This window comes from Diorhabda carinulata, chromosome 2, assembly GCF_026250575.1.
Source record: "Diorhabda carinulata isolate Delta chromosome 2, icDioCari1.1, whole genome shotgun sequence".
Taxonomy (NCBI): domain Eukaryota; kingdom Metazoa; phylum Arthropoda; class Insecta; order Coleoptera; family Chrysomelidae; genus Diorhabda; species Diorhabda carinulata.
In genome coordinates, this window is record NC_079461.1 from 8,038,112 (window position 1) to 8,054,480 (window position 16,369).

Here is a 16,369-nt window from a genome sequence, read left to right on the forward strand (position 1 = left end):
AATTGCCTTGAAGTTGGATATTGCATCCAACGGGTATTCATTTCGGACCAGTAACATCATATGATGATTTACTTTACCATTATCACTAAAACGTATCCTTATCTGTCCACAAAGTGCGTGAAAGTATTCCAAGATCGTCGTCGTGTATCATATTAAATGGCCAATTACAATTTGATTCACAGTCAAACAAATCTGGCATTTTTAAATAATGTGAATAAATTGTACACACCCTTACTTCATTAGCTTACTAGTTTGAGCAAAAATTTCCGCCCATTACACATTTTTTGAGATATCTCGGGACGGGAGAAAGATCTCGACATGCGGTTTTCGCTATTTCAATTTCAATTCAGTTTTGTGCTTTATTATTTGAATTAGTATTCTTTTGGCAGACAAATTTTTTTCAAACCACATTAATTTTATGGAAATACGTTACTACGTAAGTAGTAATAGACTTACAGGCAATTTTTCATAACAAAGTTTTTGCTTATTATTTGACTTACCTTTCATAATAAAACACGTATTTTTATTAAACACGTACACGTTTCTGTTTTGATTTAAAAGTATTTTCAAAAAATGTTAAGTACAATATGTACAGTTACGATAATGGCCGTTGTTAGCGGGAGATCATAACACGTGTTTATTTACATAAGAGTAAAAACTGACTTTTCAGTTAATAATAAATAATTATTGCACTTAAACTTAATGATAAATTTAGGATCAGAGTGAAATTAACATGAGTGTTTCACAGAAAAATCAAAATAAAAACGTATAAAAGTGACAGCTACTATTGATACAAAAAGAAAATTGAAATTGTAGATAAGAATTTATCGTACTATAATTATTATATTCGATTGCCATCTTGCAATCGTATTGCGGATAATAATGGAAAAATAGGGGTTGATCGTAAAAGGTTGAAAAATTGGGACTAGTATTTTTTTGGTGTCATAGAGGGTTGAGAATTTAGAGTTGTATGTATTTTTGAAATTTTTAAATTTAAATTTTATCTAAGAAATGGAAAAAAACTAGAGGTGGACTACCCTCAACATTCAGTGGGATGAAAAATAGATTTTCTGCGATTCTCAGATATATCAGATATGCACACAAACTTTCATGAGAATCGGTCAAGCCGTTTCGGAGGTGTTCAATTACAAACACTGCGACATGAAAATTTTATATATTAGACTGGCCCTTATTAGGGTGAATTTTTAAAAAAATTGCATTTCGATTATAACTTTTTTTCCCTGAAGCTGTGATATAATCCGATACATCTATACAGCGCTACATCTCCTGCTCTTAAATTGCGACTCTAGCGCCGATGATTCCCATTCTTTCGGAAAATATTTTCTTCACTTAACCTCTGTTTGAAACCGATCGCAAAAAGTAATAAAATATATAATATATATAATCGTCACAGTCTATCGAAAGATATCGCGCTCAAAAGTAACGGATTGTTAATCGACCTTATATCTCGCCCTCTTCGGGCGTCATGTGGAAAAATGGAAATATTGACAGTAAGTGAAATTACTGAACAAAATGAAATTTCCGTGGTTTTAAAAGTGATTGCTAATTATTTTTGCATACCCTTTCCGAAGAAGATATCTACCTTCTGAATTTTATATTGTCGATTAACCGCTCTGTTTTATAATAACATAAGTCCGGTAATAAAATATAAGCTCACACATAAATATGTAATGCAAGCATTCTTGCTTTTCAATACATGTTCAGTAAATTGTTTTCCAGACAGAAAAAGGCATTTCGATTTTCCATCTGTCGATATCATAAGGATCAGTATTTCAAATAATAACAAAATTCTGTATAGAGAAACAAGTAATACTCACATCGACTGAAACTCCAGGAAGCGGAAAAGTCTGAGTAGGAGGCATGTCTCGCGGGACATAACGATAAAACTCGTTTCCGTCTTTATACCACTTGACAGAGTAAAGCGTTTCGCCGTCCAGTTCAAAATGACACTCGAGTTTCGCACTCTGATTCCGAACTGCGTGACTCGGTATCCTCAAGTCAACGAGATGTAGAGAAACTACTCCTGAAAAAAACAGAAAAACGTAATTCATATAATACAGGTTGATATAAAAAGATTTGGAGCATACTTGATGAGTTGGAAACAATACGGTTTAAATTATTGTGAGAAGTACTGAGGATTGAAATTGGAGGATATAAATGTTAGAGAGAAACAATACATCTTCACAACCTGTACGTCACTAAGCAGTTTTTTATTGACTCTCCTACAAAAATTGAATTTATCTATTCAACATTTTTGTTGTCATTTGTCAAAAACTATCTATCTCGTATATGCGTTGCTAGTCATTTTTTTTTCTAGTTTTTATTATACGGAACGGCCCTTCCTGTTTCAACCTCCGATTGATTCGTGCAGACGCTACGCGAGCAAAATAAAGCGGACATACACTGTAGGCGACTGCGAAGCTCCCACACACTCAGTCGGCGTTGTGCTACAGCTACGTAAGCATGCCCGCCATTATCAATGCTCCCCCCAATTGTGAAGTTTGATTCGTTTTCTACGGGCTGAAGGTCATAGTGCTGCAGAAATACATCGGTGAATGAGTCGTGTGTATGGGGGAAACTTGGCCATAATTATGTGTATGATGAAGGTGGCCAAGGACACAAATCTGTTGTTTCAGATGACCTAGTTCAACGAGTTGACAGAATGGTTAAAGAGAACCGCAGATTCACCATTAATGCTTTGTCTACGAAATTACCGGAAGTTTGAATGTCTGTTTGGTACTCTATTGTTACTGAACTGTTAGGATTCATTGACGACAAATTTTTTTGAAGAGGTATTGAAAAGTTTGTCCACAGACCCGACAAATATCTCAATCTCTCTGGTGTTTATGTCGAAAAGTAACCGTAAGTGTACCAATCTTTTGGTAATGGAATTATTGTTGTCTTTTATTTATAGTCTATCGAAGGTTGAAAAAAAAGGCTCTCGTACAAAGAAGTATCAGAATATATTGTCACTTAATCAAATTAGATTCAGACACATACATTTCCATCAAGTTTCCAGTTTCATTTGATAATGTAACTACTTCAACTATCAGTAACATATTGTCATCTCGAGTACAAATTATTAATTTAGGACCAATAAATAGATGAATATAATTAGAGATATAAAAAAGAAATGTCAAGGAAACCATTTGCCATAAAGAGACAATCTAAAGAAAACTATCATAAATTGTGATTTTTCATTGAAAATACTACAGGTGGTATTAAAACAGAATCAAACATTTTCAAATAATTCTTGGAGAGCTTATGAATAAATAAATAAGCATTTGTACTTTATACCATCCAAGATCATATTACTGATTTTAGAAAAAACTTAATTAAAGATTAATAATTAAAATATAAAAAATTACATTTTTTCTAATAGGTGCATTGGTCGGGAAGGTCCATTTGCATAGCTACCACGTTCCCATGAATTAAACACTAAGCATTCATTTTGTTTATTTCTCAAAATATTGGTAATACAGAAACAGAATCTGTAGACTCTGAAAGTGTTCCCACTTCGAACATTTATTATAGTTCCTTTTTTGTTCTCATTTGTTAACAACAAAATTTTTCTACATTCCAATTTTTTCCTTTTGTAATTAACACGATGTTCGACAGTATGCAGTTCAATTAGAAATGTTCGATTGTGTTTTAATAGAAGTATTTTTAAGTATTTTTAATAAATAATCACAGTTTATGATACTTTTGTTCAGAATGTAGCTTTATGTGAACTGGCATTTTAATTTGGCATGTACAACGCTCTAAAAATCTACTTATCTCTGAAACTCTAAATTTAATATAGTACCTTTTTGTTAAAAAATCTAGAAATGAGAAACTAAGTTTTGCTATCTTTAGATTGTACAGGCTGTGAAAGTTATGGATTTTTAACCATTAGGCATGAGCTGCCCCTAGCCTTCAGATAGTAGTGTAGAATTTTTTATGTCGTCAAAAACACTAAAAACATGCATTTCATATTCATGTTCGAATGTATAATTTAGAATATATACTTAAAAATAAGTTCTGATTTCGCAAGTTTAAATGCATATAACTCAGAAATTAGAGATAATATGAGAAATTATTTCCTAGGTCACTGTCTTATTACAGAATACTCAAATTTTGATAAGTTCGAATAATAATTGCGTCTGTTTTTTCAAGAACAACTTAATTAAATCTCCCAACTCACGTCATTAATTTCTTTTTAACTAGATTATAGGATTAACAGATGAACTATATACAGAAGATGCGATTCTGATTTTACTTTTCCTTTTTGTTTAGATTGTAATTAGTTTGTCCTTTCAATTCAATTTCAATTTCAATTCAATCGTATCCTTATAACATTCAATTAACTTCTAATAGAGAAAAATCAAATTGGGCTAAGTATTTGTTTTGGTCGAAATTGTATGATAAACCTCATTCCAGTTTCAAGCTCTCTCTGAAGATAATAACTAGGTTGTCGAAAAGCTCAGCTGATAATGAAATTGTTTAATCGTGAGTGTTGGTGTGATGTCACTAAACAGTTGTTCAGTATGAACTACTGGCTTCATAAATTCTAACTTAGTTTTCCGCTCCTAGATTTCCCAGGAAATAATCGAACAGATACAAATTAACTAAATTTCGAATTTTTGAGAGTGAATAATTGAATCTGCAATAGTTGATGATCTTCCCAATGAATGAGTGAATTATTTTGTTGTTTCAATTCCTATTCTAATTCGAGTCATAGAACGATTTAAAATGAATGCACAGCATCTGTTACATCTGTTTTTGATCATTGGTATTTTTCCATAATCACATTCATAACATATCCAAACCTCTAGCAAATACATTATTTTTCACTATTCATTCTGAACTGATTTGGAAATACCAACATTGTCGAAATAATTTACATCCTTTGTTATTTTCCAGCTTCAATAAAATGTAATATCTATGATTTTATCATCTACGTGCAGAATTCGAATTCGAAGTGAACGATGCGAGGAATCAGACATGTATAAATTCCAATTTATTGTATACGTGTATGAAGCAGTGCAATAAATATACTACAATATATCGGGTGAATCAAATTTCACCCAACAGATCAAAATATATAAAAATCATTTCTTATCTCAGAACATAAAAAGTTTGTTCACATATATATTGATTTTTCTTAATAAAAATTATATATTTAACTTTATAAAATTTATTTTTAAAAATTACAATGTTACAAATGAATTAACTCTATTGATTTCAAGCGATTGAATTAACAAGATTCATTGAATGAATTAGATTCATTAAACGAACTAAATTCATGGAAAGTGTTTACAACAATCCTATTTTCATATTGAAATAAATGCTGACACTTGTTGATAAAATATGAAGTTTTTGCATATTAATTTTTAGAATATTCTAGATTTTTCTTCATGTAACTTTTTTCTTTTTTTAGGAAATTTAGGAAATTTTCATTAAAAAAAAAGTCCTGAATAGAATTAATACACGAAATATTGTATACAAATTAAGAAGCTAAATAATTGCAGATTTAGAAATCTGGGGCTTAACAAAAGAAGCTATGTACGAAGATTGCCTGAAAACTCTCCGACTTCAACCCGAAGATATCAGCATATATCAATATGAGTTGGGATAACTCTACATTAAATAGTTCCATACATAATAAAAGTTCAGAAGTTCTCCGGATGGCTCGTGATTACGGTAAATCTTCACCTGTTTTTACGATACATCGTCTACAATCGTTGAATATATTGCTATTCTAATCATTGACGAATTTTCACTAGGTATAATGTTTTGGCCGTATAATGAAAATATTCTTAAGAATTCCATAAATAGATTCGTCGTCTCTGTCACTAAAAAATACGACCATCATTAGCAGATGAAGATTTAACACCGTCTATTATTCTTACGTACAAATAGTATACCAAGCAATAACAATAAATTAATAGTTAACAATAGTGAACACATTATTTCTCTTTTCGGCCTTATATGAAAACACGAATCAGAAAAAAATGGGAAAATTACTGGGCTAACAATTGGAACAACTTCAAAACTCTCTAAAGGGCGTATAAAAACAAAAGTAAGTGTAAACCATGTGCAGAATTCTGTACTAGATATAGAAAAAAATTGAATATAAATACTATATCAGATAAAAACAGAAAGAATAGGAATAATCTAAAGAATCCTAGTTGTGCTAACAATCTAACTGTATATGTAAAATATGACCTTTGTGCTGTATTCGAATCCAATAATTTTCCAAATATCACTGCGATTATCCAACCGATTGTGATTCGATTTTTCGTGTTAATTTGATAAGCACACTCGAATTTGTAACTAATAACCAGAGATATGTTCATTTCAAACTGAATTGTTTGTAATTATTGAGTTGAATGAGATCTATGCATATAAAGTATTTTTGTTTACATTAGTTCATTATGTTGTGAATAGAATCAAAAAGAAGTATAACTGATGATTGTATAAATGAGTAAGAATAGGCACCTTAATCGTACCGAATATATACTTTAGAAATGGGTTTAATGAAGAGAAAAGAAAATATAATGAGAAAATATCTGAATCTCTATGGAAATTTGCTCAGAATGAAAACAGTAGGGACTCCCAAAAAAAGTGATATAAGTAGATGCAGCAGGAAGTAGATAGACTAAATGCAAAGAATGCAAACATTGGTACAAGAGAAACAGGAATCATCTTTCGACACATTATTGTTAAAAAATAGAAATTCAATAAGAATCATGCATACATCAAGCATTTATTGTCTTATGACAAGTAACAAAATCAACGATTAAATTGGAACACAAAAATTAGTAGTTAAACTATTAAATTGATTCAAGAGTGTAGTTTCTATCTGTATAATTCTTGAAAGGCGAGGGAATAGGTACATACTATACTCTAATATAGTAAATCAAAGCATACGAGTATTCACGTGATCAGAGTTGAAAACGCCACAGCCGAGCATGTAACAGGACCGCATTTAAGAAATAGTTTTTAGTTTCATACAGCAGATTAATAATATAAATTAGAAATAATTATGCAATAATTATTATTACAAAAATATACAATGTAAACGTTAAGTTTGGAATAGACACAAAGTGAACAGCCAAAATATGGAGCACATTAATTTAAAAATATGTGTATTGAAACATCAAAATAAAATCTTCTTTTTTTACCTCGATAAACACATTTTCTTATTTCCCATCAGTTGACATTGAGTTTTCACTGTCGTAAAATTTATAATTAGGACCTTAACTTACAAAGCACTGACTATGTCTATACTCCACATTTTGGTTTCAATCTTTTCCTGGACATGTTGAATACACTCTCTTCACTTTTCAGGTGTAATTCTCTGAATAGCTTCATGAAAAATAATTTTAACGTCAGAGAAATTAAATGTTGTAATATCTGCTGTAACATATAGCTTAAAAAATCAAATTAATGGGATTGAGTTCACAATGGTAGGGCGGTATTTTTTGGTCATTTCATCAATAATGTTTGAGTTATACTTATTTGACAATTTCTAAGAACCATCGTTACATCATAATTGATATTTTTAGAAGTAAGCCATTTTTGAATACCTGCTCTTCTTGTAGCCATTATTCGATTTTACTCAATTCTCCTCGTGTGATACGAAGCATTATTTGATTCGACAACACGGTTCTTTTCAAGCTTTGGAAGAGTTTTCGAAATCCTATTTTCGAAAGAGACCCCGTCTATTTTCTCCGGTTTTTCGATTAAAATACCCATGAAGCATCTGGCAGAAAACCATTTCCACTACCGAGGTGATAAGTTATCAGTCTCTGCTCAAATAACTTGATATTTAGAATTAGACAAATGAGTGAGAAATTATAAATAAAGATGAGAAAATTTATTTATGTTTTATAGTTTTTGATACAGCTTTCGATCAAATAAGAAGAGAAGATACATTGCTATAAGTAAATCTGGTGGAGAATTCATCCAAAAATACTTGCCTTGAAGATTTTATGTCTACCCAAACAATATCTTAATATGTCCGCGTTAACCCATTTTTGATTCAGGTAGAGAATTTTTGTAGTTTCTTCACGAAATTTCTTAATTCTTCTAAAGTATTGTCACCTTCACACAATTATTTTTGCTATTTTTAATAATAGACCATTTCTTCTGCGTTTTTTGTATTGAAACTCCATTTCTATAAATAAATTGTTGATTTTATCTCCGTTAACGACTCTTTATCCACAGTTTGAAAGAAAAAGTTTTCCAAAATTCTTCTGATGGCGCTCCTGTCGAAAACATCAATGGAATTGTCACTTGTTTCTCAATAGGCACTTTTTTGGGTCAGCCTCAGAAAGATTAGCTCTGTACTCACGAACGATTTTGTAGGCACTTGAAGAAAATACTCCAGAAATATTTGCCAGCTGGAAACAATCTCACTGTAGTACGATAATACGATACCGAATGCCGTCCCTATACTACACCTGACTTAACTGCTTCCGATGAGGACCAACAACAATGCCGTGCCTCTTTTCGCCAGCGATGTTCACGTGATGATCATGCACTGATCATTGTTTTGGTTAACTTTATTTCATTAGTTCATTCACTATTATCAAGAGGTCATTTATTTCACACATATTTTTTAAATTTGACTGCTTAATTTTTGTCCAAATTTCATCACTTTGAAATTCGCATGATAGTGTAACATAGAAATGGGATTCGTTTTTTTGTAACGGGTGATTCTTTCAAAACCAATCTCAGACGGAAAGCATCCAAATCATAGATTTCATTCTCAATATTTTCAAATGGTTTGCTCCAAAGACTAACTGGTGATTTAACACGATTTAACACTATCATCCAAGGTTCAGAGATAGGTTTAGCACTTGGACTTATTTGAAAATATAACGTGTGTTCTGGTTTGTAATTAACTTAGATAGGTCGAAGATAGGGAATAAAATGAAAACCTTTTCTATCTAGGTGTAGTAGTATACTTATATAGAGTCAAAAACTCATAACATTACAGTTTTCCCTCGTTACTATTTCATCGAATATCAGAATACATTTTGTTAGTGAAATCAATATTACTGTAAATAGAAGACAATCAATCGAGAAAATGGTGTAGGGTACGTCATCAAATGTGTTACCACGACGTCAAAATTCGTTTCATATATCGCGGTTCTCGACGCAATGCTTCACTTAGCTACGAATCCGTTGACTGATTGCTATTTGTTTGTACTAATGCGTTGCAATGACAATAATTTATCACACTGTTTCAAATCATCAGATGATTACCGATGGAAACCGTATAATTTGAGAGATTAAACACCAAAGTTATAAATGTTGGATAGTGAACGTGTTTACATTGTTTAAATTGTCAACAGCGTGCAATTTTATGACGAACAAATAATGTTAACTTCATGCATGATAATGAAAAATGGACGGTGGTTATTTATACAGAGTGATCATATTAAAACTATTTATGATTATATGCAGAGTCTATAATTCGATAATTCAATTACAAATTCTTCTTTCAGCTTATAATCTACGCAGGTAAACAAATTCAGAAATATGATATAATTTTGAAGTTTTTCTTCTAAAGTGTATATATATTCACAGTACTAAAGACTTTTAAGTTTCAAGACTTTAATTTCTTTCCTCATTAGCCTTCAACTCATTTCATAATTCTTCTCTATATGTTGCGATTATGTACTTTTGCGCTCCAATTAGTTTCTCCCTTTCTAATATCTTCCAATGGTGCAACTAATCATTTTTTCTTTGTTCTTCCACTCCTTCCTGTATCTTCTTCGCCTTCATCAATGATCCTTTTTGCAAAACCCTTTTTTCACTTCCGTATGTAATTGTTAGTCGTTTTATTGTTCATCTTATTCCAATTCTGGCTTCTCGAATCTAGATAGCTTCTCTGATTTTATAAATTCATTTAATGACCCCACCGTCTCACTTCCTTTGGATATTCAGTTATTTCTTTTATTTGACATTGTTGCTCCCAGGTATTCAAACCGACATTTTTTTATCTTATATTTTCTGTCCCTTCTCGCTATATTTTTTTCTACTCTAATACATTTTGTCTTAGTATAATGTACTTTGTTTTCGCTAGAGGGTATATCACTACCAAATATCAGGTGAAATATATCTTATTAAAACTAGATTTTGATATTCGATCTTACGTTTCCCTATTTTTGGAAAAACTCAATTCTTTGTCATTCAAAATAGGATTCATCAAAATTTTTGGCTGGTTCTCGTCATACCATTGAAACTAGAAGAGGCACACTTTCCTTTCCTTTCAACATCTGAACCAATGAAACTCACAAAATCATAGTAGGGAGCCTGCTATTTACAACACAATATTATTTTATACACAAATATATAAAGGGAAATATCTTTCTTTTTGTTTTGATAAATGACTCGAGTATCTTTCAATTGAAAATGGGTTTTGGTACAAATAGGATTTTTTATATTTCGATCTATTTCGATGATTATCAAAATATGATTTAATATTGAAGATAAGTATATTCGTAATTATAATAATTAAGTGTTATAATATGAAAATGAAAAATATTAAAATCTGTTTCTAACCACATTTAATGATTTTGTATTTGTATTTCTGATATCTCAAAAATGAAAAGCAGCCCTAAATTTAATTATTTTTTCGCTTACATTTACATTTCCTGGGCTCATTGTAGGGTGCAATATCGTACTTCACTTTTCCCAGTAAAAAAGATACTTTTTTAGCCTAGGGAGAAAAAGTGGAAATGATACCATAAAATCGCTCTTATTATATTGACAAACAGATCATATACGTTTCTTTGTCTGCTAAAATTTCACAGAAAATTGCAGAATTTATTAAACTATATATTGTCATACATTATATTGGGTATAGTTTCGCTTTTTTTCCTTGAATTATTACTTTATCCTCAAAAGGAAAAGTAGCACTTTCTTGTTTATATTAAAATTTATAAAAGAAATTTCTTTTTCATCATTGACAGTTTCCTCGTTTCTATGTATGTGAATAATCTCTAAGATCTATTTCCCTCTGTTAATTAATTATAATTAATAAATGTTTTTTGGATACTTCATAGTCCTTGTACCTATAGTAAGAAGGTATTTCACATTTTGATTTTTAGGTTAGGGTTTGTTCCCAAATTATAATATTTGTTTGTCATTTTCAATTATATGTGAATTATTTTTATTTCAGTATGATAATATGCAGTTTTTGCTTCTCTGTTAGATAGGTACCACTATTAGCCAAACTAATAATAACTGATTTTTTTGTTTTAATAGGTTTTAATATCTTGAAAACCAGGTTGGTTCTGTAAACCATTTTATTCTTATATCATTGTTGATTTCATCTCATGGAAATATAGTTATTATAGTTAATTACCTTATAACCAAAACCTTGTTTCTTTAGAGAATATTTAGCGCAACTTGTACTTCCTTTAGATGTATCAGCCGTATCTTAGATTCTTCCTTGGCATGTAAGAGGATACTAGAAAATCTATTAGGAAATCTATAAGCTTGCAACCAATTACCTATCATTTTGAGAGTGTTTTATTGTATTATCGATAATCTTCTACAAGTATCTAAAGTTTCAAGTGGATGTTTTATATTGGGCAAAAATAGTGTGCAAAGATTTCTTTATCTGAACAAATATATAGCTACATTAGAGTCAAAGCTTTCTTTTGACCACTCCTATTATTTTCTAGAGGAAGCCATTTCTCTAGTATTGACACGTGATTGGAGTATAGCATATTCAAACAATATGTAAAGTCACTAGAATATCAACAGAAATATCAATTCTTTCAATTTGCTGCACCTAAATGAGAATAATCGAGTAACAATGCTTCGCACTCGTTCATTATCTGAACTATTCTGCACCATACCTAAAATAAAAAGTACTCTGGTTGTTCAATTTCTATTTCATAAAAACCTCGCGCTAAAAAGTACGAAAAGTATATTATGGTGGAGGTATTCTTACAAAAGATGGTGCATTCGCCGTCTTTCGATTCTTTCCATTAGTTTTTAATCAACCTATTGAATTGAACTTTGACATACAGTGTCGCTCTATAACAAGTTATTTAATAATGTCGGTTTATTCAATTAACTCACTTCCTATATGAAACTAAATTTTGACAAACTTTTGATTCAAGCTTTAAAAATTTACTAATTGATAATGCTACAAAAAAAAGATTTATACTTTCAATGTAAAAATATAAATAGTCAATATAAATTTCAACTTTTTGCAGTTACAAGAAATAAAAAACTTCCGTACTGCTCAACACGAAAGCGATATCTCCGAGCTAAAATAAGGAAATAGTTATTTATGCAACAAGTGAGTAAAGTAATACTTTTTTCACTAGTAGGACGACAATTTCCACGAGTGAAAAATAGTATATTACACTACAAGGGCCGAAATTCAAATTTTCGGCCCTGCTTCTCATGATGAGCAGGATCGAGATTTAACTTTTAGCCCGTGTAATGTATACGATTTTTCTTCATAGCTGTTATGAATTTCACTTTTAATGACATTAATAATTATTTATTATGGCTAGCGGTAGCAGTACTAATGACAGCAATTACCAATTTGTCATAGCAACAGAATAAATAGTCCTTAGGTACGAGTTTAATCACACATAAGAAATTATTTCCTCCAGCTGTTATGGAGGAACTGCGTGTATTTTCTACAGGGAGTAAATGTTGAACTTTCGCCCTTCTACTAGTGACGAAAGAACATACTCGGCCGAGGTATAAAGAAAAGTAATTTTACTTACGAGTTTCATACAAAATTTGTTCTACGTCCGTAGGCTTAAAAAAAATCGACAAAACTTTCATCAATTTTTATTTTATAATAGTAATATTGAAAGAACAACTGTGAGCATTATTAATTAGAAGTGAAGAAGAATTTACATTACTATTAGTATTTGAATAGGCAACATTTAACGAGTTCAAATAAATAACATCGTGAACATTTACAATGTTGCTTGAAATCGAACTAGTTGTTCCCATGAAAAAATTCACTGCGGCAACCGTTTTGTTTTTTATTGAGTCGTCTACGTAACCCTCCCAACTGTGCTGGATTTCCACTCACCGTGCTTTTTCAGTTGAATTATATCACCAACGGAATCCACTAATAGAAACTCAAAAGAGCGTCGAAATGTATGCCCAGAGTAGTTTTTTGGATCAGGCAAATTGAAATATGTTGCGATAAGTCAGGGAATTTTTGAAAAGGTATTGATACCAACAACTTGGATTTTGCATAATCCATTTTTTAATACGCTGCTCCATGAAAGAATTATATTCCTTCAAATACTGTTCCCTGGATTTCTCAGGGAGAAAATTCATAGTCGCTGTAGTTGCCGATTCAACATCTTCTGGTGTGCAGTTTAAACTTTCTTCAATATTACTCTCCATCACTAATAATAAAACTACACTTCTTTTAATTAGACACAAAACGGATTTTTTTGAATGACTATCAAGAAATAAAAGTGTGACAGTTTTTCAGAGAAACGAATTAATATGAGAAAGAAAGCGTTAACAGCCCAATATTATGATAAAACAATTTTATAATTGCTTTAAAAAATGATACGTTACTGCACTCTTTTCGACGCAAAGCTAGAAAAATTGAATCGCTATTTTTTACGCTTTTTGATCGATTTAGAGATTACATTCTTAATGATTGCAATTGAATACAAAAAAACGTGAATATTATAACGGACGTAGAAAAACTTTATTATGGTGGATGGCGCATTCGCCATTTTCCACAACTTCAAAAGTGGCGACTATTAAATTTTGGAAAAACGTTTGAAGGAGACGAACAGAATTTGCAAAATCATAAATATTGGAGTAATAATTGAGTAAATTTATTGAAATGTGGAGGCCTATCACTTAAGATTATTGACACCTAAGGAGATTAAGAATTTGAATGGAAATTGAGAAAATATTGGAGAATTATTTTATTCTAAATCTAATAATTTGAAACTGTGAAGGGAAATTATATAAACATAGGGAAAAGCTAGAGAAACTTGAATGAGTAACTTATTGTGAGAACATAAATGGTTTATTATACCAAAGAGACCCGACAAGCGAACTAAACAAAGTCTCTTTGACAAGTTATTCATCTCAAACTATAGTATAATTATGGTTGAGATCCAAAACGAATGACCGTTTGTTGAGCTACTTTGGTCTATTACGTTCCATATATCCACTTAGAATTCTAGCCAACCCTAACGAATTCCATTCTTATTAAGATTGGAAACTATGATTGGACTTTCTAACAAAGTATCTCTTCTATTTTCAGCTATGTCTCAATTATAATTATCATTGATGCGATTCATTTGAGTTGATGAGGTTGATGTATATTTGGACAGAAAAGATTTTCCATATAATTCAATAGACAATTTGTGGGTAAAAGTCAAAGTATACATATATACTAATTCTTAAACGGACTAGATGATAATAAAATGTATTTAAAAAACGGCAAATTATTATGCTTAGTCAACAAATAAATTTAGAACAAAATAAATTCTCTTATCTCGATAAATTTACATCGTCTTTGATTCAATTCTATTCAAAGAATGATTTCCAATATTTGAGATTCTGTACTTATTAATCAGAAGGGTTTGAATGAGAGACTACCAACTCAATAGTGTTCTCGTTGTTAATAGGTTGGTCGTCTCCCTGAAGATTCAATTATCAAATTTCCATCCATTCATATACGAACCGGTTACATTATATGGAAATTGGAGACATGGAAGACTATAATGGTCCTTATTTAGTCAATAAACCTCTCACTAAAATAAGGATATATATCATTAACCGTAGATTTCATAAAATTTATAGGAAATATCTCTCCCTACGATCACCTCATATCAAATCAAACTCTTTAATCTAAAATAACCAAAACGCTAAATGTTTCATACAAATTGTTGGCATGAATGAAATAGCTGCTATTGTGTGATTCTAAAACTGGAAGATTCCATCCAATGGATCAAGTTACATCGATGACAATGAAAAAAATACAAAAAAGGCGAAGAAAAAATTTGGAAGTGATTGACAACAATAACTGGGCCTTATTAAATTATTACAAATAGAATCCCCACAAAAGGTTTCAATTGTAATATGACGAGTGACGAAAATCAATCTGTTAATTTTATAATGATGACAAAAGTTAATACTCACGTATTTCACTCCAAACAATTCTAGACATCTATACTAAACCTCCTTATTAATAAAGGAAGAAAAAGCATATTAATTTAATCGTAAAGATGATAAAAAATTTATATTTGTACATTAGAATTTCCTCTATAAAAGGAAATAAAGGAGTATACTAACTACATTGATCAGTATCAAACAACCAGAGCTCTACCAAAATGACATGAAATATGAAATTGAATCAAAATCAGTATATCTTTAGACCAACCCAATATTAAACACGTCATACCAAGTAAGACTATTCCGTTTAAGATTGAGTAATAGCAATTTGACCAATAATTGTTTCATTACACAAACTGGGATACCAATATACGAAGCTTACTAAGGAAAAAAAGTACAACATTCGAGTGAAAATAGCAGAGACTCTTAGAGAAACCATAAATAGAGTTAATAGTTCCTTATAGTCTTAGATAAAGTATAGTATTCGATCCGAGAGTAATGGCTATTCCTGATTTTATTAATTATATTACGGTGAAATACCGAAAACTGGAGAATGTCGCTTAATGTATGTTCAAAATACTAAATACCCTTATGACTGACTTACACCGATAAATGTAGGCATTTACTTTGCACTAATGGCGAATCCTGAACATTTCCAAAATTTATCTGTTTTTCGCTTTCAAAAGAACTGGCAGTTTCTCTTTAGTTTCGATATGTGCGATTTGTTTGCTAGACAGAAAGATACAAAAACGTTGCTATGCCTATATACAATAGAAGGCAGGCTAGCCGGTTATAGAAGGATGGCAAGAGAAAGAACATATAAAAAGTGGCAGGAGAGGTGGGATAGGTTGGAAACTAAGGCCCAGTGGTCGTAGACACTAATAAAAGACATAAGAAGCTGGGTCGCGTGTAAACATAGAACCACTTCTTATTACGTCACGCAGATTCTTGCGGAACATGGTTCATTCGGTACCTTCACTATAAGGATCCGTAAGACCGTGGACGACACATGTACAACATGTGGACAAAGGGATGACCCGGTCCATGTCCTTTACGAGTGTGTACGATGGCCGGAGAAGAGAAAACAACTCAAAGAACAAATAGTAAGGAAACCTGGAAGGGGGTAATAACATTTATGACCGACGTGATGACCAAAAAGGAAAAATAAGACAGGAACTTTGAAGGATAAAAGCTTAGGAGAAAAAGGAAATAGGGAAGG

At 31.2% G+C, this 16,369-nt stretch overlaps 1 protein-coding gene across 1 annotated transcript in view; it reads right to left on the reverse strand.

The window, feature by feature from the left end:
- LOC130890767 (uncharacterized) overlaps positions 1–16,369 on the reverse strand; it is a 661,979-nt gene that overhangs the window by 122,541 nt on the left and 523,069 nt on the right. Inside the window, exon 2 of the mRNA XM_057795070.1 lies at positions 1,839–2,044. Within this exon, the coding sequence (XP_057651053.1) occupies positions 1,839–2,044 (206 nt within the window). The remainder of the gene's footprint in view (positions 1–1,838; positions 2,045–16,369) is intronic.